Source organism: Nothobranchius furzeri, chromosome 4, assembly GCF_043380555.1.
Source record: "Nothobranchius furzeri strain GRZ-AD chromosome 4, NfurGRZ-RIMD1, whole genome shotgun sequence".
Taxonomy (NCBI): domain Eukaryota; kingdom Metazoa; phylum Chordata; class Actinopteri; order Cyprinodontiformes; family Nothobranchiidae; genus Nothobranchius; species Nothobranchius furzeri.
The window spans coordinates 1,904,925-1,930,973 of NC_091744.1; the positions used below are offsets into that span (position 1 = coordinate 1,904,925).

Sequence of the window (26,049 nt, forward strand, 5' to 3'; positions counted from 1 at the left end):
CTGAGAATGTAGAAGTCTGAAATACATCAACATGCTTGCATTTAAACTGGAGAAAGAAGCAACAATATACAAAATAGCTATATCTTTGTACATATATTTATATATAATCAAAAATTACAGATAGTTTTTATTCTGAGTATTATTACTGCTGCTGCACACAAAAGCGTGAAGAAAGCACTCCTGCCATTACTGTAAAGTGCTCTTAATCGACAGAAATAAAAACGGCCGTGGCTGAGAAAAGTAATCCAGCTAGAACCGTTTTTATTTTTTAACTAATTTTTTGCCCTTTTCAGTTCAACTCTGACATCAGCGCGTTGGGTTAAGGACAGGGTTTATTTTTTAATCGTGAGGGTTGAAAATAACAACATAGAGAACTTAATACTCAGACATGCTTAAAACAAAGACACAAATGACCTGATGAGTCCCACGCCATAATGATATGGTCACGTTTTAAATGATGCAATTTCACAAAAACGACTGCTGGTGTCAAAACAATCACTGCTGTAGGAACTCGACTTTCTAAATCTGGGTCCAATCGCCGCTTTGACGGATTCTAAAAGCGTTTCACTGAGGTAGGATGAACTGAACCAACGTTTGCAGATAAACCAGTGAATTTTTGTCAGGATTTATGCATTTTGTGGAGATGTTGAACGTACAGTTCCTAAAAGTAGACCAGAGCCGGATGGAGGGACTAAAAGCTGCTCAGATGTAGATAGAAGAGTATTGGATGCTGTGAGAAGAGGAAGACCACAGGCTAGTTGCTCACGGAGATCTAACCAGCGCGATGCAGCGACGACGATAATTGTTTATTAGGGTCAGGTAAAGTTAACAGACTCAGATTCTTCAGTTTGGCTCTTATTCCACAGCGAAGCCACACGTCTCCTCGATCGCCGTCAGTAGCTTGTCGTATAGTTTCTCATAGCTCTCATAAGGAGGAATGTCAATCCGGTTGAAACTGGAGAAGAAAATAAGACAAACAACAGCTAAGCTGACCTCTATGACGGGGTGATGTGCGTGCACGTGTCCACGAGAGCATGTATGACTTACCAGGTGTGGGCTTTGGGCAGATTGTTGGTGTTGGCATCGATCTGATGGATGGTGAACAGTCTGGGTCCAGCAGCCCCTGTGATTAAAATACGGTTTTTATTTATGTCCCTGATAAATATGATTTGGACATTTTTCTAGTTAAAAAAACCAGATTATTGATTCACAGCGAAGATAAACAGTCTGTTTTATTGCATTCAACGACATTGAATAATACAGCAAAGTGCCAAAGTCTTCAGTCAGCCTTGGTTTATTATTTTAAGCCAGTTTCTGGCTAATTTTACAAAACGACATGCACATGTCTCCATTTCACCAGGTCAGCCCGAGAGGACCAACCAGGTGCCAGAACTGGGGTATATACGCAGAAATGTGCTGGTAGAGTCACTGGGCGTGGCTTGTGGTTACCTCATGCTCATTGGTTGTAAATCAGTGGGAAATTACATGAGCAGATGTCAACAAATAACCGATAATTGTAAAATTGGAAAAGTCGCTGGAGTAGAATAGAAGGAAAAGAAAATAAGCAACATTTACATTGCTGTAAAATCACCCATGTTGTTCCAACGCAACAGAACTTCTTCAAAAAGACCACAGTTCGCTTTGTTGGGTTTGGTCCTCAAACGCTGCTCTTTACGTCCCTTAGCATCTCTCCCTTCTGAAATAAGACTCAAGCTGATCAACACGTATGTCAGGTACCTTGTAACGCCTTGAAGCCTTGCAGCGGGACTCTGGATGAACCGGTAACAAACTGCAGGAGTCGGGCCCTCCTCTCTTCATCAAAAGACTCCACAGCTTTCCAAAACCACTTGACGATGTTGCTGTCGGGGGTGCAGTGCTTCAGACGGGTGTTGGACTTCCAATCTGCAACGTCGATCTTCCCCAGACCGCACACGATCAGCTGAACACACAGGTAAGACAGCTGGGTTAACCCGTCGTTCTTTAGAAAACAAAAGCCTCTCACAGGTGCGACTCTGACGGACATACTTCCAGCTCCTTCTCATCGAAGGATTTGAGGAGGTGCTGAGGGATGACCTCATTGAAGCCTTTCTGCAGGGCTAAAAACTGAGCCTCGATGCCATGGAGGAAACGCCAGTTCACATATAATCTATAGTGGGGGAAAAAAATCACAAAATGAAGGATGTTGACCATGTGGCGCTTCATGATGATGTCATATCCTTTTTGTTTACGTACCTGACATATTCTTTCTTGGTGTCCTCCGTCACTGGGAGGCTCTTCCCGTTGGGCTTGAGCTCATGTGGGATTATTTCTCCGTAGGCGTTGTGCTCCACACAGAAGGTGTGATCCAGGACTCCGGTGATGTCGTTTCCTCTGAGGAAGCGAGGCACAGAAAGTCACACTTTATTTATTTGGACAAAAAAAAATTACAAAAAGAAAGATAAACTTAGAATAAATGACAAACGAGTAAAGGTGGAACAGCCTACTTTTAGACTGAAGGTATTCTCATTCAGCTTTAACCTCAATTTAAACTAAGAAATTGAAAAGTTATAAATATGTAATGATAGATCACAATGTTTTCATTTCTGTTACACTCACAACCGTTTCCCGTGGAAGTAAATGTATTTGCCAAAGGCAAGCTCAGTTTCCCAGAAAAGAGTTTGCTAATGACAACATTAAATTCCAGACTGTTAGCTCCATCTGAAGTTTTATTTTAATATCAAAAACACGTAGTCTGACTGAATTAGACAAACACTGGGCAGTAATATTCTGAGCAGCAGACAGGTGAAAAGTCAGTCTTACAAAATCCAAACAAGGCTGTTGTGGAGGTCGGGATCGACGGACTCCATGTCCTCCAGCGTGATCGGTTTCCCCAGCAGCTGCTTGTAGAACGGCAGCGTGAAGCCTCCGTCGATGTAGTGACCGTGAAACACCGCCATGCCCATGATGCGGCCCACGAAGTGGAAGTACGACAGGTGCTCCTGAGGATCGAATCGGTAACAAATCTCCCGTTAACCTACATCCATGGGAAATTCCTACAATTCCACTGATTCAAACGGGCAGGATCCCTACTGGATTGACAGCAGAGTCTGGGTTAATCTGCAGCGTGTAGATGTCGTCTCTGGAGTACTGGAACAGGCCGTAATATGGGTTCAGCATCTCGTGTGACAGCAGGTATAACCATTCCCTAACAAAACACACACACACACACACACACACACGATTACAGCCTACTTAAGTCGCAGCAGGAAGGCAGGTTTGCTGATAAATCAAATCGACAGAAACAAGAACGTACCTCGCCACCCCTCCATAGTCCAGCCCCTCTTCTCCTCTAAATTTGATCATCAGTCTTTTCCAAAGATCTTTCGGGCGCATTTTCATGACTTGCCTGTAGGACTCCTGAGATTCACAGTAAATACGAAAAGATTTGGTATTTTCATTTAGAGAATAAAGATGAATTAATGTAGACAAACATCCTGAAACCATTTATAAGAACTCGGGGTAGGAAGGAAACTCACAAAACTACTGCTTTATAAACATTGATATGTCTGAAGGAAAAAAAAAAAAGGTAGAAAAGATCAATACTGCAAATCTTTTTTCCCCTTAGAATTCTTACAAAGGTCTTGAACGATATCGTGAGAAGAGTTCAGCTTTAGTTATGAGTCAACAGACTGGCTGTGCCACCGCTGGGGGTCACCTGCTTCGCCGGCTCCAGCAGAAAAAACCTCAAGAGAAACGTCACTTCCTTCTCACACATCTGTCATGTCGAAGTGGGACCAAGTCATCCACTTTCATAGCTCGGCTCACAGTTCTGAACTTAAATCTCGTCACAAATACTCGCCACTGCTGTCATCCCTCCTCTCTTCACCCACCCCACCCCTCTAAAGCCGTGGCTGCTGAAATTACCTAGAAAGAATACCTTCACCTCAGTCATAATAGATGATTGGAAAAACTAAGCAAGAGTCCGAAAAGGAATAAAACGGCACCAAAAATAAATGTGAGGGAAGTAGAGCAAAAGATGGGGTGGGAGACTCGACTACTTTCTTCTACCATCTGCTCTTTAACTGTATTACTTTCTGCAATTTCAGCTGTTAACTTTATTTTTTCTCTAAGTGTTTTTCTCCCCAGAAGAAGCTACAACGACACTCTGCTGAGCTGTGGTGGCCTCATGGAGGGGGCCATCGACTAGCACACTGCTGCTAACCACTTAAACATTCTCCCTCTCCTGATAATAACTTTATGCTTTCCTTGACGTTGGATGTGCTACTACTAGTTTACCCGTTTAATTATAGATTCACTAGAATAAATACAATAAAGTTTATCTCACCAAATAGAATATTTACTAAGAAGTCACAATAGAACTATAGACACATTGTGTGTGTGTGTGTGTGTGTGTGTGTGTGTGTGTGTGTGAGCGTGTGTGTGTGTGTGTGTGTGTGTGTGTGTGTGTGTGTGTGTGTGTGTGTGTGTGTGTGTGTGTGTGTGTGTGTGTGTGTGTGTGTGCTCTGTCTTCTCCATCCCCAGTGAGTTGTGGAGGATGGCTGCTTATACTGAGCCAGGATTCTCTGGAGGTTTCTTCCTGTTAAAAGGGAGTTTTCCTCTCCACTGTCGCTGCATGCTTGCTTACTATGATGACTGCTGTATAGTCACTGACACTAGTCAGTGACTTGATGCAGTTTGCTGGGTTCCTTATATAGGAAACATTATTTCTGATTGGCTTAATGAACTGACCTGAATTGGAATGTTTATTATGTGAAGTGCCTTGAGACGACTCTTGTCGTGATTTGGCGCTTTATAAATAAACTTGAATTGAATTGACAGACAGAGAGAGATGGAGGTTGAGAGAGAAAGAGAGATGTGATGAAGGTCATTCAGTTTCTGCTTTGCTCTGGAAACCACAAAGAAGCAGAGTTCTTGTTCTGCTCTGAGAATGTCGTGGACGAGCAAAGACTTAAGTTTGACCTGCTCACTACAGCACAGGTTGTTTTGACTGACAGGTGATGAAATGTATACATGGCATCCATATTTATGCTGCTTACCTCAAAGATCTCCTCACGGCTGACCTCGATGCGACAGTGACCGGCTTGAGGTTGCTGCTGTGAAAGTTCCTGTCTCAGGATCTTCAGCTTCTGCACTAGGTCTCGCTTGTATTTGGGCACCGTCAGACACTCCGCCTCTTCAGGTAACTGAGCTGGGGACAGAGCCTGCGGTGGGCCCCCAGGACCACTCTGGTCCTTCAGCTGAGTCGGGTGGCTGGAGTGGACAAAGGTGAGCAAAGGGAAATGAAGAACATAAAAGAGGAGGAAGACAGGATGAGTCAAAAGGATCCAGGGTTAACCAAAGCGGCTTCTAGCTTTCATAAAACCAAAGGTTCTACAATCACCAGGATAGTATTTATTCCTGTTTGCTGCTCTGAATCCGGAGCACGCAACAGCTTTATACAAAGATAGGATATGTTGTGCAGGGAATTCCCAAACTACTTCATCCTGTGTATGCTCCACCACTGGCCAAGGAAGTTTAGTCAGAAATTCCCTCTCTAACCCTCCTCACTGGTATAAAAGCAAAGAAAGCCAAACAGAAGTGAAAGCCCCGACCAAACCTGATCCAAACCTGCGAACGGGTAAAGAATAAACGTTTGGTAAAAATCACCAGCAGGAAGCACACACAGGGGGATTTGCACTCCAAGGAAGCAGAATGAGAAATCCATGCACATTCACCAAGGAAAATGTTAGAAGGCCCGCTGGAACATCTGACTCGACTAAACAGGAAAACCCAGAACTGGTTACATAAAACAGAACATTATCCACTCTTCCATCCCTAAGCACTAGAAATCTGAAATGACAGAATTTTTAGCATCTGAAAGGTACTGACTGACCAGCCTGAACCCCCAAAGCTAATCTACGTTCCGATTTGTTATTAATGGTTGTAACATGCTGATTGAACATCAACTTCTCTTCTGCATCTTTATCCATATTTGTCACTGTTGCAACACATTTGCATCTACTGTGATACAAGCAGAGCATTTTGAGATAGTGATTTAATGAATGAACGCTGTTTAAACCCAACGGTCCCCTTTAGGGAGGGGTGTGAACAGGGCGAAGAGACGATTGCACGAACAAACACTGACCTTTATCCTACTTTGGACTGGAGCCATTCTGGGCTTCTGTTTTTAAAAGATACGAGATAAAAATCTGGATAAAGGTGAGCCTTCTAGCTTTGGCCTTTTCCAGCCCACACTGTGGTGCTGGTGGTGAAATGCTTGGGTGGGCCTCATAAAAACATAATCTTTCCTTTCAGCAGGACAGCAACCCTCTTTCTCTTTGCAGGAGACGCTGAGCCAGCAGAAGTCTTCTTTAAAAGAGGCTACTGTCCTCTGCTGGGAGTGCAGCATCAAGGCTTGATGTGGGTCAAACAAAGGCAGCCAACCGAGAGGCCTAGACGGATGTATGAAGGATGGGCGGCCCTCTGACACAGCAGCACATAGCCACACACTTTTGTGCTTCGGATCTCAGCCTCAGTGGGTTGAAAATAGAAGCCAACTGATATATTCAAATTTTTTCCTATATCGGCCGAATTTGTTTTTAAAAGCCGATGGAAACATTTTTTTAAAATCAGGTACCTGTGTAGCCAACTGCTGCCACTACTAGACTGAAGAAGGGACCCAGAGGACCCAAACACACCAATTTTTTTATGTTTTGAGTTTGTTTTATATTTGAAATTGAATAAATATGAGATTCATTTAATTATTTCATTTATATTGCACACAGTGAGTGTTCAGTTGTCTTTCATAATCAATGTGCTGCTAAAACGTATATATCGCCTTTAGGTATCGGTCATCTGCAACAAAATTCTTTAAAAATTGGTATCGGCATCGGCCTTTAAAAAACATCGGGTCGACCTTTAGTTGAAAAGCCCCAATCTATCAATTTGAGCTCTCCAAACTAAATATATGCTGTGTTTTCGCCAGTGTATCCCCATATAATCAAACCCGTTGCTATTTATTTTATTGGCAGGCTCTGGGGCTGCACGCATGTCAAATAAAGGGTAAGACTGCAGCGAAGCATTCTCGAAAACTACTTTAGGAAGGAGGATGGCAAGAAAAGATGCTTTAGGACAAATGGATCCGTTTCCTGTTGGCTCAAAGACTCAAGAAACGTATAATAAAGTGTTATTTTAGTGCACTTTTGAGGGTGCATGAACATGTTTAACTAATCTCTGGTTTCCAAAGGCAATGAGTGTTACATATTTAATGGTAAAAACAGGAAATGTAAAGTTGATAGGACATACTTCCGTAAAGTTTGTGAAACAGTGTTCGGATTCTTCCGAGTTTCTATTAGGAGACACAGATGACATCCACGACAGAGTGAGAGTGCATCGCATGTTTCTGCGTGACAACGTGTAGTTGCTTCATTCACACAGCAGCTGGCACAGGTGAGGCGTTGAGCATGTTGACTAAGTTTAGTCATGGTAAAGCCACACCAGCCACCCAGAGAATATGGAGACACTTTACGAGTCTGCTCGGTCACGTTTTACACTCTTGCTTAAAGTACATGTGGGGAAAAAAAAAAAAAAACAAGAAAAAAGCCAAGAATGCCAATGAAAGAATGACCTCTAACATTCTTCCCAACAGCAAAGCTCCCACATCTGCCCTCTCTAAAATGACATAAATTACAGGAAACCCGATGCAGACAGACTGTGGTTTGGAAAGGCAAAAAAAGCCTACTGAGTAAAAGAGGTAACATTTGTAGACACTAAAGGTCTTCTAAAGTTTCATTATTGAAGATAATCTTGGTTTTAGTTTAATAAATTTGCTCTGCACATTTTCCAATGGGGAAAATGACAGATTTGCAGTTTAAATTGACTTTAGTTTGACTCGTATTTGTTTGTATCAGCTTCAGAATCAAAATCAGCTACATAAACAGACTGATCAGGTCACAATTATTGTGCATGGATGCAAAAAAAAAAGTTCTTTCACTTGCAGGTTAACAGTCAGTGTTTGTACTCAACCTTCATAGGTTAAATATGCCACATAAATAAACAGCTCCTTACACACTCAGCACTTCTTAAAACATCAATGCAAATATTGACATACGTGTCACAATTCGGTTGGGAAAACACCTACTGATGCCCACCGAACCTAAATCCAGTGCCAACTAAAAATACCCTCAGCAAACACTGATGTAATCTCTCAGACACACGTTCTGCTGGAAGCTCAGTATGTGAGAGACGGTGTGGTAGACCACAGTAATGCAGATGTGTCTGACTGTCTGGCAATTTAAGACCTCCATCGGTCGAGGTCACATGTAACGGCTGTCTCAATTATATGTACACGCAGAAGATCAGACAGCTGAAGTGCAAACGGTGGACTCGAAATGAAATATCTGCTCTGTGAATCAAAAGTCTAGCAGACAAAACACGTGTTTGAAAGAAGTAGGTGGTAAAAGTTAACTAGCAAGCACAAAACTGGGCTAAAACATGTGGCATGTCAGCAAAAGTAATGCTTGGGATCAGAGGGTGAAAAAAAAATGTTGTCTTAAGGCATTTGGACCGGGCACGTCAAAGCGTTAGCGGAGGTCACGTGTGATTAAAATCAAGAACCGAGTTGAATTTGCTTCAAAGTGATCTAGTCACTAGAGCAGGACTAGAGGACAGTCTGAGGACTGACCTGAAGTCTTAAAGACTAACGGGGTCATTTTAGAGTTTTAAAGTAGATTTGTTGTTTCTGACCTTTAGCAAATAGCACTGAAATTGGTCTCAAGGTTACACATTTATTTAGTTAGCAATGAATGAAAAAAAGTAGGTTTTATTTCTTGATTTTAGCATTTCATCTTTTTATTTTTTTTACTGTCTTTAACATTGTTCTTCAATGTTTTACCTGTTCTTAATTCCATTTTAAATGCTAAGCACTTCGGTCACCCTCTAGGTAGTGTAAAGCACTATATAAATAAACATTGATTGAATTTGTTGGGTTAGCATGCGTATTTATTTTGGGTGCTTTTCAAGCTCAATATACTAAACTACATTTGACCAAGAAGATGTGAATTTCTATATAAATATGGAAATCCAGTCTGATTGGTCTTTGAATGTTTAACCAGAAGAATTAGGATTCTTTGTTTATTCAGGGATCGTAAGACACTAAGTATTAATTCAGACAGTCAGGTTTGTAAAAAGTAAGAAATTTATTTTCTAAACAATTAAAAACATGACAACTAGGCAACACTTTATGTGATGAATGAATCTAAGTGGATGGAATGTGAGGTGTGATGATGTGTGTCATGGATTTTATGTTTTTCCATAACAATGTGTGAATGTGATGTTATCAGAACCTCCGTATCTGGAGAAACTGAGTTTTGAGTGGGAGTGAATTTGGTCTGCTATAAACTACAAGTGATAGTTTACAAAACCACATCAGACGCAATCTTGTCATGTCTTCGTACCCTTATCGGAGACTCTTTTGGATCTGAGATGTCGGGCAGTCCGTGAACCCCACAGTACCGAAGTTCGTAGAGAAACCACAGTACGACCGGGTCAGTCCAGAGTCATCTCCAGGTCACGGCAAACAGGTGGACTTGTTTTGCATCTATGGAACAACTCTTAGGGAGTGGGAGCTGTGTCAGCTTTGTTCTGAAGGAACCGTTTGCGTCAGCTGTAACGTGCAACAGGTATTGACAGCTTGTCAAAAGATGCGATGGGAGAAGAGGCTTCCTCTGACTGCCAGTCAGAGTTGGGCTCAACTGAGTCACTCAGGAAGTGATTCTGTTTAAATAATGACCATATTTTGGTTTACTGACAAATCAGAATTTGACCTGTAAATGGGTTTTGCCAACAACCTCAGATACACACCTCGCTCAGATATGAAGATGCTGATTTTGTGGATAAGAAAATATGTGCAGTGACGTTAATTTTAACTTGCGTCATGGAGATGGTGAGTGTGTCTTGTCCAGTCAGTGCGCTGATTAAGTATATGGGTCATATATTTCATTTCATCCTTATTAATCTTTCAATGTAATAATAACACATTCCTTTCAACTTCAGTAATTTAAGCACATGTTAATCAAAACATTTCATTTAACCACATTGTCCATTTCCTTATATGATTAGTTACTCATATTGTTCACTTCATTATATGATTTAATTATGAAAGTTCATCCTTGTTCTGTGAAGTAAAGCAGTCTTAGATAAGAGGGAGCTTGCGAGGGGCCTTGGACAAACAACAGTATCTTTCTTGCAGATTAAAGGCACCAGTTAAGACTTATGTCTCCAAATGGCCAGATACTGAAGAGGTCAGACTGTAGGTGGAAAACTGACCATTTTTGGAGTCTACAAATTTCAAAATAAATGTTTTCACCTACAAAATAAGTTGAAAAATAAAGTAAAGCTTTAATTTAAATAGGGATGTCTGACAATATCCCACTAGCATTATTATTGGTAGATACCAGCATTAAAATGTAAAATCAGAAATCAGCATCAGGTTTTATTTTTTAAAAGGGAAACTAGGCACTTTGGCTTGCTTTTAGCACCCCCTGGTATCTGTTTAGTGAAACCGAAAGTGAAACTACTCTCCTCGCTGTGCGGTTGTCTTTTTAATGCCTTAATCTAACAGATGAAATGTCTTCTCAGCTTTCACAGTGTCTACAGGAGTGATTCATTATTTCATCAAACAAACCAGCTGTGTTCACGATCTAAAACATGAAGGAAATGTGCTGGAAGCAGACCAGGGCTAGGCATGTCAGCTCCACTTTTATACGTCCAGCAGGAAGCAGCCTGCCACTCTGAAGTTGCAAGGTTGGTATTCTGGCCACAGGGGGCGATGGGGGTCTGAGTGACATTTTATTAACCCTGTAAAGCAGGACTTTACAATTCCGGGCCTCAAGGGCTGGTATTCAGCACGTTTTAGACATTTCTCTACTCCAACACTAGATCCACTGGTTGAATCACCTGTGCAGCAGCTCATCGGGCTCTGCAAAGGCCTGTTAAACACCTGCTGATAGAAATCAGGTGTGTTGAAGCAGGGTTAAACCTGAAACGTGCTGGATACTGGCCCTCGAGGCCTGAAATTAAACAGCCCTGCAGTAAAAGGTCATTTTAGCCCATTCCTCAAGAAAATTACTTAAAAATGTGAAAAAGTTGCATAGTATTCCTTTTATGACAACTTTTACATACCATACTCATAATTAGGAATGTAAGAAAATATCAATATGGCAATATATCGTGATATTTTTTCCAGCAATATTGATATTCAAAGCCGTGTATCGAAAATATCGATATGGCAATATATTGTGATACTTTTTCCTGCAATATTATATCAATATTCAAAAGCAGTTTATATAATTTATGGAAGAATTTACATGCAAACATTTGTGTATTTTCTTTTCTTTTGGTGCAATTCAAACACAGACCGCTAGTTGGCAGCAGTGTGAGATGGGATTTGTTTCCAACATTGAAATGTAAATCCCTCTATTATGGTTCAGATACCTCATGTTAAACATGTTACGTATCAGTTTGGACTGTTTATTGAATTCTCCTATATTAAATTCAGTCTAAAAAAATCACCAATATTGTCTGGCTGAATGTATCGCAATATATCGTGATATATTATATCGTCTCCCCCGTATAGTGACACATATCGTATTGCCACAATTTCACCAATACACATTCCTACTATGAGCAGGGATGTGCTCAGCTCAGCTAACCAGGATTTGCTCATCGTCCCAAGAACAAGGCTGAAAACAAGAGGTGATAGGATCTTTTCTGTCCTAGTTCCAACACTATGGAACAAGCTCCCACTTGTTGTCAAACAGTCCCCATCACTGCAGGTCTTAAAGAGTTGTTTGAAGACTTTTTTTAATCGTTTGGCTTATATGCAATATGGATTTTTAGAATTTTAGTCTTTTATAGTATCCGTTTTGTTATTTTAGTCACTCTTTTATGGAGTTTTAATCTGTCTTATGGTCTCGTTGCTCTTTTGTTGTTTTCATGTTATGTTCAGCATTCTGTAAAGTCAGTGGAAGGCGCAATACAAATAAAATTTGATTGATAATATATACCAAACTCTTGCTACTTATCTTCTAATTCAAAATAACAAAAAGGACCGATACAAAGTTTAGTTTTTGAGATGTTTTTGTTTGTTTGACACTATTTGCCCTACTTTAATTGCAGCAGATGTCATATTTTGCACAGATAATGATTAAAATTGAAGTATCAATGATGGGAGCTATGTGATGGTAGCTAGCTAAAATTATTTAGTTTTTAATTTTTTTTTATTGGATATCCCTGAAAAAGCAGTAAATTCCTAATTTTAACCCAACGTCTGATGCTCTCATCGTTGTATTTGATAGAGTTTAACCTTAAAGAGCAACTTTTGTTTTTGTAACATACTTTATGTAATCAGGACATTTTCTTCTGATGGTATCATCACGTATCTTTATGCTAAATCTAGCTGGAGAATAGGCTTGGTCTACCACGTGGAAAAAGTCATGTCCTTTAACAAAGAGAACACAAAGATTCACAATAAAGTTCTGCTACAGTCTTTATGTAGCTCTAGCCTCTGGATTGTCTCCTCGACTTGTTTTCTGATTGTAAGGAACGCCTCTATTGTGATATAACTGGTATTTTTAAACACCAGTACCAGCATGTGGTATTTAGCTGTTCATCCAGGTCACGTCTTGCAGAGCTGCATTACTGAAGGGTCATCAAGGGATTAATTGCTTGCTTGTGTCATCAACCCCCATGAGGGTGTTGAATGTTCTGATATTTCATTCTGATGTTGGATTAAAGAAAGAAGTCCTGAATCTGTGTGAGACAAGTGTCTAAAAACAGGTCTGGGGTAAGACAGATAAAGGAAGAAATGACTAAGAATAAAAGTTGAGGGAGGTTAAAGGGAAATGAACAAATAAGGAAGAGATGACACATGAAACAACAAAGACTTGAAGTGGGATGACTGGTTGGGCTGGTTTCTCTTTGCAGACCAAAGGCTTTGAACACAAGCATTGTGCATTTTTGATTTTCACTAAGCACGAATGTGTGTGTAATACGTGTAAATATTATATCTGTAAATGTGGTCGCTGTGCTGTTTATTTACTCTCACCTGAAGCTTTTTCCAGTTTATCCACCTGTGTTCTTGATGCCCTTTCGCCTAGGAAAATGCGATAAAACTGCCCTTCCACTCCACCCAGAGACATAGATCTCAGCACACCACCACCCTAACCCTCTGCCTGGAACTGGAACTCAAGCATTTTTAATTTTTATTTTGTATTGGATCCTTTTTGGTGTTTAGATGTGCACACAGCAACAAGCTGAACTCCACATTACAGCTAATTAAACTCGACCTTTTCAGCGTTCTAAAACATCATCTGGACCCCATCAATCTCTTCCAATAAGGAGTGAGACGAGCAGTTAATGAAGCTGATGGGAGCACATAGCGGAGCTTCAGCTCACAACCAGAGCCGGCTCACACACATATGGATACTATTTGACCAAATGACCAGATGTTGATTTCCCAAACATGTTTATCCTGCCAGACGCTGTTATTGCAGAAGGTTTAGACCAGAAAAGAAAAGAAGGAAAAATCTGCTTTTTTCCTTTGTTTCTTGCAAAACCTCCTAGAAGGAAAAAACATAAATTTTGTTTACCGTGCTCATGCAGCCCGTGGCTCTTGTTTACATGAGAACCCTCGGACATTTCTCTAATTATACTCTCCTCTGGACCGAGTGTCACGTCAAAGAGAAAATAAGAACTGATGGTAAGCTAACAGCTGCTGCGTCAACACGTGTTTTGCGTTTCTCTGAGTGGGGTCGGCACTACGAGTCCCGCTCCCTCTGAGCTGATGATCCTCGGTGAAGGCAGGTTGCTGACAGAAGGCATAAACTATCTCACACACACACACACACACACACACACACACACACACACACACACACACACACACACACACACACACACACACACACACACACACACACACACACACACACACACACACACACACACACCTGTGTGTGTGCTAAGAGAATTGTTCATATATATTACAGACCTTGTCTAAGCATGCAGGCATGTGTTTATTATCTGCTTGCAATTGTGTGTACATATATTTTTCCCCCCTTTTCAATGTATAAATGTATGTGTGTGTGTGTGTGTGTGTGTGTGTGTGTGTGTGTGTGTGTGTGTGTGTGTGTGTGTGTGGGGGGGTTACCTGAGGTTAGTATTCTGGCTTTCCGTGGCCACACGGGAACCATTTGGACTTGGACTGCTGGAGAAAAAGGAGAAGAGCAGAGAAAAGGAGAGAGTGAAAAGCAAGAGAGGACCACAGATGGGAAGAACACAGAAAGAGATGGATGGCACGAGAAGAGAGGATTGGAGCAGAGTGAGATGAAAAAGTAACAAAAGGAGGACAGACGGGACAAATAGAAATCAATAGAGAGAGAGAACAGAACAGAAAACAGAGATTAAATTTTTCCAAAAGCAGCTGCAGGAAACCAATGAAATTATCTAGAAAACAGTCCATGTTTGCAGTCGTGTTAAAAAAACAGGGAATCTGGTATTAAACAGAAATGTTGCCATATTGAGCTGACTCAGCAGTTATAAAGTAGTATAAAGACATCTCAGGACAGATGAAGCTAGGTTAGCATTTCTTTGCTGTAATCAAACACTATTTGTGATCATGCTACCAGATATAAACTAAGTGGCTGAAAAGAACTTGTTCACCCACTTTAGCACTAGATGTAGGTTAGCAGAGAGTCGCGGGTCTGTGAACTGAGTGGTTCGATTGTTGTGGTCGACAAAGTAGACCCGTCCGGTGGCGGTGTTTCTGATCTCCCAGCCTGGTGGCAGCGGGCCCAGCTCCTCACAGTTTACATTACTCAGATCCCTGAGAACAAAAAGACAAGGTCGTTCCTTCCTGTGTGCATACCGGAGAGCTGGATCTTCTCACCGACTTCAGACTCCTATGACTCCTGATATTGTTTTATACACACACAGAAGGCTGATCAGAACAAAGTGGTCATTTTTAATTCTTGAGTATTTCTGCTGGTTCAGATATGAGACGACACATCCGTCAGGAATGAGAAACACAACATGCTTCCCTCATCAAAAATACCGGGTCATTTCAGCAGCTCTGCCCAGAAGGACTGGACCCAGATGTTGATTCGTGCGCTTCAGCGTTGAAAAGGAGCCCAAAGACACACTGCAACTGTGCTGCAAGTTACGTTTTATAAAACTATCGAGAATTGGTTCAAAAAAGCACAATTAAACAACTCTTAACTCTCAAATGGAAACAGGTGAAGATAAAGGAGGTACCTGGGCACCCGGGGGTCATGCCAAGTGCTGACTCCAGTCTGTGTGTGGAGGAAGTATACTTGGCCCTGCTGGGTTGTTCTTTGCTCTGGAAAAAAATTTGATTTGGTAAGGACGGCGACTAAATTAAGGGCAAAAACGTAAATACTAAAATGGAGCAGGTGTCAAGCAGCTGATGACGGTGTGGCTTTGTTGCCAAGCTCTGATGAACATAAGCAAACCACGAGAACAGCGTTAACCTACCAACTCATCAGGGCGAACTCAAGTCTCATAAACCGTTTTCTCAGGAGTTTATGGGGAAAATAATTTATAAAGGAAAATGGTCAAAGATCTAAAATGTGTTTTTGCTTAGAAATTTAATTAAAACGCCCGTGCTGCTTTCCTAAAGCATAGATTAGCGTGTTTTGGTCTCGTTTGTCTGGTCCCACTGAGTTTATGGATTATTGGACAAAGTAAGTGAACTCTGGAACAATCTGTGTGGGCGTGGTGTTGTGTGTATAATCACAGACTAATCCATCACAACACCACCCCTCTGACCCAACTTCCTACTGGCACCTCTTATTTCCTATCCACCTCTCCATTTCTTTTCCCCTCCTCGCGCCGCCTCCCCCTCCGTCTCACCACACCCAGAGAGGGGAGTTCAGAGAGTTCAGCTGAGGAGGACAGCTCTGAAGCCGCTGGGCATCGGTGACTCACTTTGTCCGACCTCCACCAGCCTGACTGGATGCTGCAGGACCTTTCAGAGGAGGAGGCATGGGCCCAACGGTGTCATTCTGAATCACTGGCATAAAGCACCACACTTAAACTAAAATATATATATTTTTATAAGAGACTCTGTGGGTATTGTGGGTTGGACCGTGGCTGACTCTAAAAAGCACCTTTTTTTTCCTGAAGAAGGAAAAAGAAACGATTCCACCGTTACTAGATAAATATACTTGAGTTTTTTACAATGTGTTTGTGCTCTAAAAGTAAAGTCACTGTGATAAATACAGTCTTTAAACACTAAAGCACTTAAGAAGCATTTAGTTTACCCTTTTGTGGATAGAAACATACATTTCAAAAACCTTTAAGCATCAAAAGACTTCGGAAACGCAAACATAAAGCTTCTGTGTGCTTGTTTGGCCTGTTTTATTCTGTTTGTGTTGAAATACCAACTAATTCATTTATAGATCATCTTAAAGGCTTTTCAGAGTTTGTAGTTTTCTCTTAAGGCTGTTTAAAATGACTCAGCAGGCACTCTGAGGTGTAAGCACCATGTCCACTGATGCGTTTTGTTTTGTTTTTTTTAACCGAGGGCTCTACCTTTCTTTGAAATTCATGAAAATTCACGAAGTGTTGGGCTGGTTCATAACATAAAAGCAGGATTCTGTCTACGTAGCCATGTGGTCTTATACACCTTCTGTTGTCTCGTTGGTCCTGTGTTGATCTTCAGCGATAATGAATATAAATGTATAAAAAATAAAGTTACGAGGACATAATGATGTGTTATAGTTAGTTGTTTTGCATGTGAACGTCTCATGGCTCTGTCTCACCATAACCCTCTGGCAGGTCAGGAGGAGTGTGCAGGTGTGTCCGACTCATGTAATTTCGATGTCGCTGTGATCGAACCCGTCGCTCCTGGATCCGCTGTTCGCCCGGAGGACCGCTGGCCACCGCCCCGTTAACCGGAGTCATCACAGGGGTGTTCTCGTCTACCACGCAGCTCAGCGGACGCCCTGATGGGCTAGAGTACTCCGACGCCGGCCTGGAGGAGAGAGAAGCATGTTCTCCAACTTTCATAAAAGTACACAAACATTTTCAAACTTTGTATTTGAAATGTAAGTTTTTTCATTTGAAAATTAATAAGTGTTTAATGTTGTAGTTTTGCTCAAGTATGTATTTTCGCTGGAAATAGGGGCAGCACCTAAATCTTTGCAAGCAAGCAGTATTTTTGTGTTTGAGTAAGACCATCGACATAAATATACTGGACATCTCCTTTCCATAGGCTCCAACATCACGTTTTTGAGGCCAAATGGGAGGTGGCCACCACCGCCATTTTGACCGTGTCACAGGTTCGGTCAAGCCCAGACAATTCCAAAAAAGGGAAGAGAGGAGGAGCTGAGGGTGGGGCTGTAAGGCTGGGATCAACTGACGACACCCGGTTGAACTAGCTACAAGCTAACCCAAAGCTAACGCGGAGGTGGGAGCTAAGCTAACGGAGGTAGCAACCTAGCTACAACCGGAGTTAACTGTGCACAACACCAGAGCTTCTGAGTCAGAGATACGCCGGGCTGCCCGCTGGGTAAAACCGGGAGGAACACAGAGATCTCCGAGACCTCCACAAGCTGGCAGCCGCACAGCAGACAAGCACCGCTGCGATCTGAGATGCGCAGAGCTGCCGCTGGGGAGAACCGGGTCAAAAGGTTTCCATTCCAGAGCTCCACAAGCCGGCAGCCCGCGCAGCAGACAGAAGCCGCGATCAGACAGAGATGCGCCGAGCTGCGGGGAGGGGAGAACGGGTGGAAAACATCGGTCTCCCGAGAGCTCCACAAGCCGATAGTGGGAACCCAGCTCCACCAACATGTTATATTTCAACCCATTTTCTACAGTGCAGCATTATGTTAAATGCACTGGGTTTTACCCTATTACATTTAAATGTCATGGTTAAACAGTACATGTTAAAATCTAAGCTCAGCTCGGCAGTGACCTAAAATACATAAATATAATTTTACTTACCGAAATAAATGAAGTGGAGACTCCTTGGACGCTCTATTAGTGTAATTAATGGCACAGCAAGTCATTTTGTTCAACAATTGCACAAATAATATCCAAACAAGAATACACACACAGAGACTCAAAATCCCGGAGCAGTTTCCAGGCCAGGCCGAGGCTCTACTGAGGCCTTTCCACGGAGCTAGTTCTGTGGTCACGTGGGTCTGATGCTCATTAATTATGAGGAATTTTAGGCTTTTAATTCACTTAAACAGAAGAGTGAGAAAAAAATGCACCCCCCTCAGAGTTGTCATGAGTGTAAACTAGATAATTTAAACCAAAAACATGTTCTGGTACCAGACTGTAAACATGTTTATTTCTGCTGTGAAATTGGTATTTTTAACATGGGAGTCAATGAGGATTTGCTCGCTTCTGACACCAGCCCCTAGTGGATGAGGGTGGAACTGCAATTCATTTCATTTCCGGGTTTGCCTCAATTTTAGAGCGTCATTGTGGGGGCTTGAGTAAGACCTTACCAACGGATGGCCATTAGGGTCAAAAATCCCTGGGAGTGCAACTTCCAGCATAATGACAAGCACATCAGACTCTTTCATCACTGGCAACGAGTGAAGAGGTAAATGTGTAAAACAACGTTTATGAATGGTGAAAGTTTTGTAACCGTTTGTTACAAATCAGTAAAAGTGTGGAAGGAAACATCGCATCTAATACAACGTCGCCTTCAGACCCGCTCCCATATGATTTTTATGGTTAGATGTTACGAAGCCGCCAATATTTTTCAAAAACTGGGCATCATTTCATTCATTTTCAACAACATATTTCCAGAGATTACCAGTAAAAACTACACATTGTAACTTTAATGAGTTAGTTTTTGAGATAGAGGCCAGTTTGTACTTAAGCCGTTCAGTTTAACATAAAAAATGCACATAAGCATTTTACAGCAAACCCACCAGGAGATGAATGTGGTGGTATGAGTGAGAGGGAAGACTATAGGTGATATCAGAGAAAAGAACAAAGAGCCCCCATCCTGCACTAGCATGCATGTTACTCTAGAACAGGACAGACAGATGTGATAAGCTAACAGACCAGCTTACTTACTGACAGTGTCTGTCTGTCTGTCTGTCTGTCTGTCTGTCTGTCTGTCTGTCTGTCTGTCTGTCTGTCTGTCTGTCTGTCTGTCTGTCTGTCTGTCTGTCTGTCTGTCTGTCTGTCTGTCTGTCTGTCTGTCTGTCTGTCTGTCTGTCTGTCTGTCTGTCTGTCTGTGTGTGTGTGTGTGTGTGTGTGTGTGTGTGTGTGTGTGTGTGTGCGCGTGTGTGTGTGTGTGTGTGTGTGTGTGTGTGTGTGTGTGTGTGTGTGTGTGTGTGTGTGTGTGTACTTCCATGCGTGCATAGCACTGCTTAACTACTGTCTGGCCAGAGTTACTGACGCCTTGGCTATCTAAAACCTTGGACCCATAAGCCCTCCACACACAATTTTCTCCCACCCATTTCCTCCTTCACCAGCCTCTTTTCTACCCACCTTTGCCTCCACTTTCTTTTGTCCTGCCTTCATTCTCCCTTTTCCTCTCCCCAGCATCTAAGCCCATGGGAACAGTATCCAGAGGTTAACTAATCTGTTCTTCGTTACATCTATGCTATCCCTCTACCTGCTCATCTTCTTCCTTTGTCTTCCCACTTCCCTCCATGTTTCTCTCTCTGGAAAGCCTCCCTTTGCTTTTCTGACCCAGGGTGGCTAAAGATGTGTCGTAAACTGGGTGGTTTATTTGCTTACTCTCCTAATGGCTCCACTGATATGGGCCAAATAGGAAGGCGACAGTTGTTTCAACAGCAAGAGGGGGCCAAGTGAAACCTGGCAGCCTGACTGCCTAGCTAGCTTCTTAAGCTGTGTGTGTAAAAGTGTGCGCGTTTGTGTGTGTGCGTGTGTGCACAAGAACACGTTAGCATGGGGGCTGAGGAAAGCACTCACTACCCTCAGACTGTTATTGTTGTGCTGTAAGTGAAAGCGTTCTCCCTGTTGGAAGTGAAACAAGGATAAAAGTGGCCTCCTCATGTCAGTAATTTATGTTCAGTAAGAAGCAATGTTCTGGGTTTGTCGTTTAAGCTTGGTTTATGCTTGGCACATTCACTTTCCGCGCGGTGATGCGGCTCGCGGCTGGAACGCGCTTCACAACTCGCAGCGTTTATGGTTCGTGCGGCTCGTCTCTGCGGTGAGCCAATATTCTCCCAAACTGTAGGGGGCAGCATGGAGCTCTACGGCATGCACCCAACACTACACCATAGTAGAAGTAGAAATTACTGTTTACAACACGGCATTCCAGCATTTTTAGCAGCGTTCTCGTCTTTTCCGACAGTGCGAGCTATTTCTCTCCAAGAATTATTAACAACACATTGATCACGGTGATCTTTGAGAGCTGAATCATACAAATGTCTGTATTTACCAACCTCTGCCATATTAGTTCTTGCCGGTCGGCCATGTTTTTTGTGGTTAGAAATTTTCCAAGGTGCGCGTTGCCGAAATTCTGGGCCGTGCGGAGGCGCGGCGTGGTTGTTAAAATGACGCAAAATGACGCAACTTTTCCGCGCGGAGCCGTGCGGACCTCGCGGACGCGTCAAGCATAAACCAACCTTTAGACAGACAGAAGTTTATTTTAAAGCTTCATTCCACATTAATGAATGTTTGCAGCTGGTACCTGGTGGGTCTCTCCCACTGCGTGGTGCGTGTGATGTGGTTCAGATACTGGATCCTTCCAGAAGTCGTCCTCCTCTCCTCCCAACTGTTTTGTGCAAATAATGAAACAAACTTAAAACAATCAGTGGCTAATTGCTTACTCCATGAATATGCTACCTCAGAGTAAAACTTTACACACTTAAATATGGGAGTGCAAATGTTCACAAACATTTCTGAATGTTTTGAATCAGAAATCCTACAAAACCAACCAACAAAAACACAGCACTGACCCATCAGGTAAGTCGTTGTCAAACAGGCGACTGCAGTCTACCACTGGTCCCCCAGACCCAATGCGGTCCCTGGACTGTAGACTTACTGAAGTCAAAGACAAAAACAAAGTCAGATCAGTGAATTTTCACTAAGCTGGCTTTAATTATGATGATTAATAATATTTAAGTCCTCCAGATTCCAGTTAAGAGTTTTAGGGAAAGTTTTTTTATTCCCTTCTAAACTTTTGAGTGAAACAGCCACACGGTGAACTATGTCAGCTCAGATCATAAATAAAATACTCCGACTTTGATCTTACAAAAGAAGACATAACAAAAATAAAGACCTATATAGAGCTGCACGACATTAGGAAAACCTGCAATTTTTCATAACAATGATTAACATTGCGATGATGATACTACTTGCGATAAATAAAAACTAAACATAGGAAAAAAATAATGAAAAACAAAAAAATTAAAAAAATCATAAAAATGAGAAAAGCAAAAAGTGTGAGGAAAGAGAAAAAGAAAATTAACAAGAAAGGGCAATCAGTGGATCCCGGGAAAAGCAGAACCCGCAAAAAGGGCATGAACAAAGCTAACTCAGGTGTTTGCTAACCATCAAAACTAAGTGCCGTCCGCCTCGGGGGCAGACATCTAACCTATGAGAACCCATCCATTTGGCCAAATGGGTGAAGAGCTCTACTTGATTTGTTAAAAACACACACAGTGCTTCTGTTTGATTGACCGAACACATTATGAGTAGCAAACATTTGAGCTGACCATTCATTGCGCTATTCACCTGTTCTTTGCAATATGCATATTGTGCATGCTGATATCGCGATAACAATATATTTACGATATATTGTGCTGCCCTAGACCTATATAATATATAGCGTCCAACTGAAACGGTGGTTCTTACCGACTATCTGTCCTCTCACAGTATCGTTATCATTGGGGCCCAGCTTATTCAGATCCAGCCTCTGATCTGCAAACAATATTAAACATAAACATTGATAAAACTTATCAGTTACATCCTTTCACGATGTAAAATAATTAAGAAGCACAAAAATAAAAAAAGACTTAAATGATGGCTTTAAGAGTCAACATTAGTCTTCTGTATATTCACATAACAAATCTTTTATGGCATCCACGCCAGTTAATAGGTCAGAAATCCTGCTGGTCATTGTATTTTTACACAAATCAGCCATAATATTATAAACACACGTAATATTGAGCAGGTATCATTTCTGACACTAAAAATGGCCCCTATGACACAAGGTGAGCCGGGGTATCTGCGTAAGGCCGGGGGAAGAGGAACTAAAATGTAAGTAGGTGCGTTTGCAGTGTTTGAAACACAGACACAAGACAAAATGTGTGAGTGTGTGTGCGTGCGTGCATTTGTAGACAGGAAAGGGAAGAATGAATGAGTAAATCAGGCAATGATTTAAAAAAAAGAGACTTCAGTGCTGCAAAAACTCAAAACTAATCTTTGCTTTGCCTGCAAGATGCATGGAAAACTGTTCACTGTCTATACATAAAAAAACAGAACAATCGTGTGTGTGTGTGTGTGTGTGTGTGTGTGTGTGTGTGTGTGTGTGTGTGTGTGTGTGTGTGTGTGTGCGCGCGCGCTCCGGATACATGTCTAGACTAAACAGGGATGGTTTAGGTCTCACATGGTAAGAACGGTAATCAGATTTCAGAGAAAAACTTGACAGACTTTACACCGCAAGCGTTTACCACACTGATTCATCTGAGCTGTAAAAATGTTGCATCAGACTGAAGTAGGTAAAGTGAACACGGGCCCTTAAGTAGACCAACATAAACAACTCCACTTTAAGAGCGGCTTTATTTAGTTAGATTTAGGGATGCACTGATCAGGTTTTTTGCTGCCGATCACCGATACCGATATCAAAGAATGCTGATCACCGATACCGATCACCGATACCGATCACGTGGATTGGCCAGAAATGTTCTACAACATTATAATGAGTGCTACAAACTACATAATCTGGGAATAAAGGAAATGTAACCTAATCATTAGGGTTGTCATGGTGTGAAAATTTAACCTCACGGTTATTGTGACCAAAATTACCACGGTTTTCGGTATTATTGCGGTATTTTTTTTAAACGTGCTACATTTTCACACAATTAAATAAACACTGTATATCAGGAAAATATTGTCCTCAGTTTGTGTCTAAATTTTGCCTAAAATGTGTTATTTTGTAATTATGTTGTTTATTTGTTTACATTTTCCCCCTTTAGTCTTTAAAATACCAATATTTGCCCATAACTTCTTATTTTATGTCTGTTTGATGTCATCATTTTAAAAATATTAGATCAGATGATACTCAGTACTCAAGTAGCCTTCTAATCAGATACTTTTTTACCCTTACTTGAGTAATAAACCCTATATCAGGAAAATATTGTCCTCGGTTTGTGTCCTTCCAGTGAGCTTTGCAGATGTGGGAAAATGTCATCAGGCAGTAATCGTTGTTAAATTCATAATTATTCTCGGAGAGAGACCAACTCTTATCTGCCCCTGGGAGCCCCGTAATGCATAGCGTCATTTCAACATGGCGGTGTCCGCGACACGGTTTATATGCAGGTAGCGGTGCTGCGGCTGCTTGATATAGCCACTCGTTGCGTTCTCCCTCAACCCAAATCCTCGGATCACGCATTTTAGCTAAAACGCTAACGTTAGCTTGCCTTGCGTTGACTGTAGAGTTGTGGGTGATGGTCACGCAGATGTGTCATGAGATTAGAAGCGTTGCTGCCTTTCACAGACACTTTTTCTGCTCGTGCTGCAAACAGGATAGCCGTCCGTCTTCTATAAACTCCCTCGGCATTCTTCACATATCTAAAAGATACCCGTACTTCCGACTTTGTCTTCTTTGAGGGATAATAAATGTCCTGAGCGCTGCCGTCTCCTCCTTTGACCATTATTTCAGCTTTAGCTTCAAGAAAGTTTTGTTGTAAACAAAGCGTGCATGTGCCGCCGGCAACTTCAGCAGATGATACGGTGGCTGGTAAGGGTCACCGCGCCTACACCGCAGCCACGGTAATCCACCAAGATAATATCGTTTTTTTTAAAACAAGACGGTTATTATTGTCAACTTTTTTATTATTTTTTTTTACCGGGGTTTACCGCTACACTGGTTACCGTGCCTGATCGGTTTGCTTTGATCTATTTTGAAAATTCAGATCAAAACCGATAGGGGCGCTATCGGCCGATTACGATCAAATGCCGATCCATCGGTGCATCCCTAGTTAGATTAACCCTTTGTTGAGATGCATTTACATGTTCGAATGTATAAAACGTTAGTAAATGAGTCAATAAATGAAACGAGTCATCAAAATGACTTTCCCTCTGGGATTAATAAAGTATCTTTGAATTGAATTTGAAAAACATAAGCAGCTCACATGACAATAGCAAAAGGATAATAGAGGCTTCCTGTCATCTTGCACGCCTCTCAGTTCACCTCTTGTGACTGAGATAACTTCTGTCATGATGGCTGCACAGAAACCGGCTCATCAGCAGCTGAAATTGAGCAGACATACTTGAAACTGCAGTAATGCTGTGGAGGCGTTTGACTGTATTACGTTTGGTACATAGCGTAAGCTAGGTTCCAGTACGAGGAATCAGAAATCAGCAGGAGGGACTGAAATAAAGGAGAATGAACTAGAGGACTTGGGAAGCTAACGTGTGCAGCCAGATAGAAAATCTGAAGATCAAAGAAGGACAATAGTGCTGCAACAGTCTGGAGCTAAAGTTGAGACAAGCAAGTCTACAGTTAAGTTCCTAAATTATCCTTTCAATGCTTTATTGACAATTAGCCTAGCTTACAAATTAACTACAAGTACCAGATGAACGATTCTGTGATCAAACCAGGTTTTTGGACGTATTCAATGGCTTTTGTTAGAGAAACTTGATCTTTCACACAAATTTGAGACGATCTTAACGCAACAAGCGTGAAAACAACAGTTACCGTGGCTCGGCTAACCACCTGGTTGCTGTTTAATTGTTTATTTATCTACTCTGTTGCTGCAGGGTGCCTCTGAATCAGTCTTTGCAAACAAGTCTGACTTGCACCTTTCATTCAAGGCACGCAGAAAGAATACAAAGAGACCACACATCTGTGACCTATTTTCAGCAAATGCTCAGTGACACATATGCAGACAGGAATCCAAACAGGTACTCACATCCTGTGTCTTTGAGTCTGCTGATGGTGTTGGACAGGAGGCGGACGCAGCCGAGGAAACCTGCGCCCTGCTTTTTGTGGATCTTCTTGTGGTTCCAGACACTGATGGTAATGGAGTCCGTCTTTCCAATGTAACTGGTGGGAAAAGTGAGGGACAAGTCCTTCAAGTTAACTTTGTTATTTTAATAATCTTCTACATAGATAACATGCATTGATTCAAACATGCTCAGAAACTAAATTATTTTAGAAACAACCAAAACTAAATATCTAAAACTTTGTTGCTGCTATTCAAGCAGATGTCAAGTGTGCATGCATGCACACGTGTGTGTGTGTGTGTGTGTGTGTGTGTGTGTGTGTGTGTGTGAGTGTGAGTGTGTGAGAGAGTAGATCTGCCACAGCTGATGTCTGTCTAGTCGCGGTTGAAAAACAGAGGAAGTCCCTGTGATGTGTTCTACCACTGTCTGGGGCCTAGACAGCACTTTCAGTAAACACACATTTCACAGAACATTCGAAAGCGCAACTGCACTTGCTGACATGAATGTAATTACAGTGTAGTATCCTCATGCACATTATAATATACCATATGCAGGTTGCAAACAGAGGGGGCTTTCCTACTGAAGGCATCAAAACAAGACAACTTAGAAAATTTTAATAACAGTTTGTGAGAGCTCTGAACGGAGAAATTTCTTAAAATTTTCTTGTCAAAAGTAATAAAAAATATGTAAGCCCCTCTTTTTTTCATTTTTGCAAGTTGCTAAGCATTTAAAATTTTAACTGTTAAAAGCACTGCAGGCACAAGGGCATGACAGAACAGTGTGAAAAATAAAATGTTAAAATGTATTTCCTAAACAATTATTCAGGATATTCATCATACAGAACGTGATAGGAAGGGAAACGGTATCTGTAGCATGTGTAAA

At 41.7% G+C, this 26,049-nt stretch overlaps 1 protein-coding gene across 2 annotated transcripts in view; it reads right to left on the reverse strand.

Moving 5' to 3' along the window:
- Window positions 1-322: 322 nt before the first annotated feature.
- LOC107391562 (E3 ubiquitin-protein ligase SMURF2) overlaps window positions 323-26,049 on the reverse strand; it is a 58,672-nt gene continuing 32,945 nt past the window's right edge. Inside the window, exons 4-20 of one of the 2 annotated variants that reach the window (XM_015968921.3) lie at window positions 25,134-25,267; window positions 21,853-21,918; window positions 20,955-21,039; window positions 20,687-20,770; window positions 16,821-17,032; window positions 15,292-15,376; window positions 14,705-14,863; window positions 14,189-14,242; window positions 5,037-5,250; window positions 3,293-3,396; window positions 3,070-3,184; window positions 2,800-2,978; window positions 2,233-2,370; window positions 2,026-2,146; window positions 1,738-1,939; window positions 1,048-1,123; window positions 323-955 (exon numbers count right to left, since the gene is read on the reverse strand). In XM_015968921.3, coding sequence (XP_015824407.1) covers window positions 856-955; window positions 1,048-1,123; window positions 1,738-1,939; window positions 2,026-2,146; window positions 2,233-2,370; window positions 2,800-2,978; window positions 3,070-3,184; window positions 3,293-3,396; window positions 5,037-5,250; window positions 14,189-14,242; window positions 14,705-14,863; window positions 15,292-15,376; window positions 16,821-17,032; window positions 20,687-20,770; window positions 20,955-21,039; window positions 21,853-21,918; window positions 25,134-25,267 — 2,128 coding nt within the window. In that variant the 3' untranslated portion in view covers window positions 323-855. Of the gene's footprint in view, window positions 956-1,047; window positions 1,124-1,737; window positions 1,940-2,025; window positions 2,147-2,232; window positions 2,371-2,799; window positions 2,979-3,069; window positions 3,185-3,292; window positions 3,397-5,036; window positions 5,251-14,188; window positions 14,246-14,704; window positions 14,864-15,291; window positions 15,377-16,820; window positions 17,033-20,686; window positions 20,771-20,954; window positions 21,040-21,852; window positions 21,919-25,133; window positions 25,268-26,049 lie in introns of both variants that reach the window. The other variant, XM_015968912.3, reaches the window with a different exon arrangement.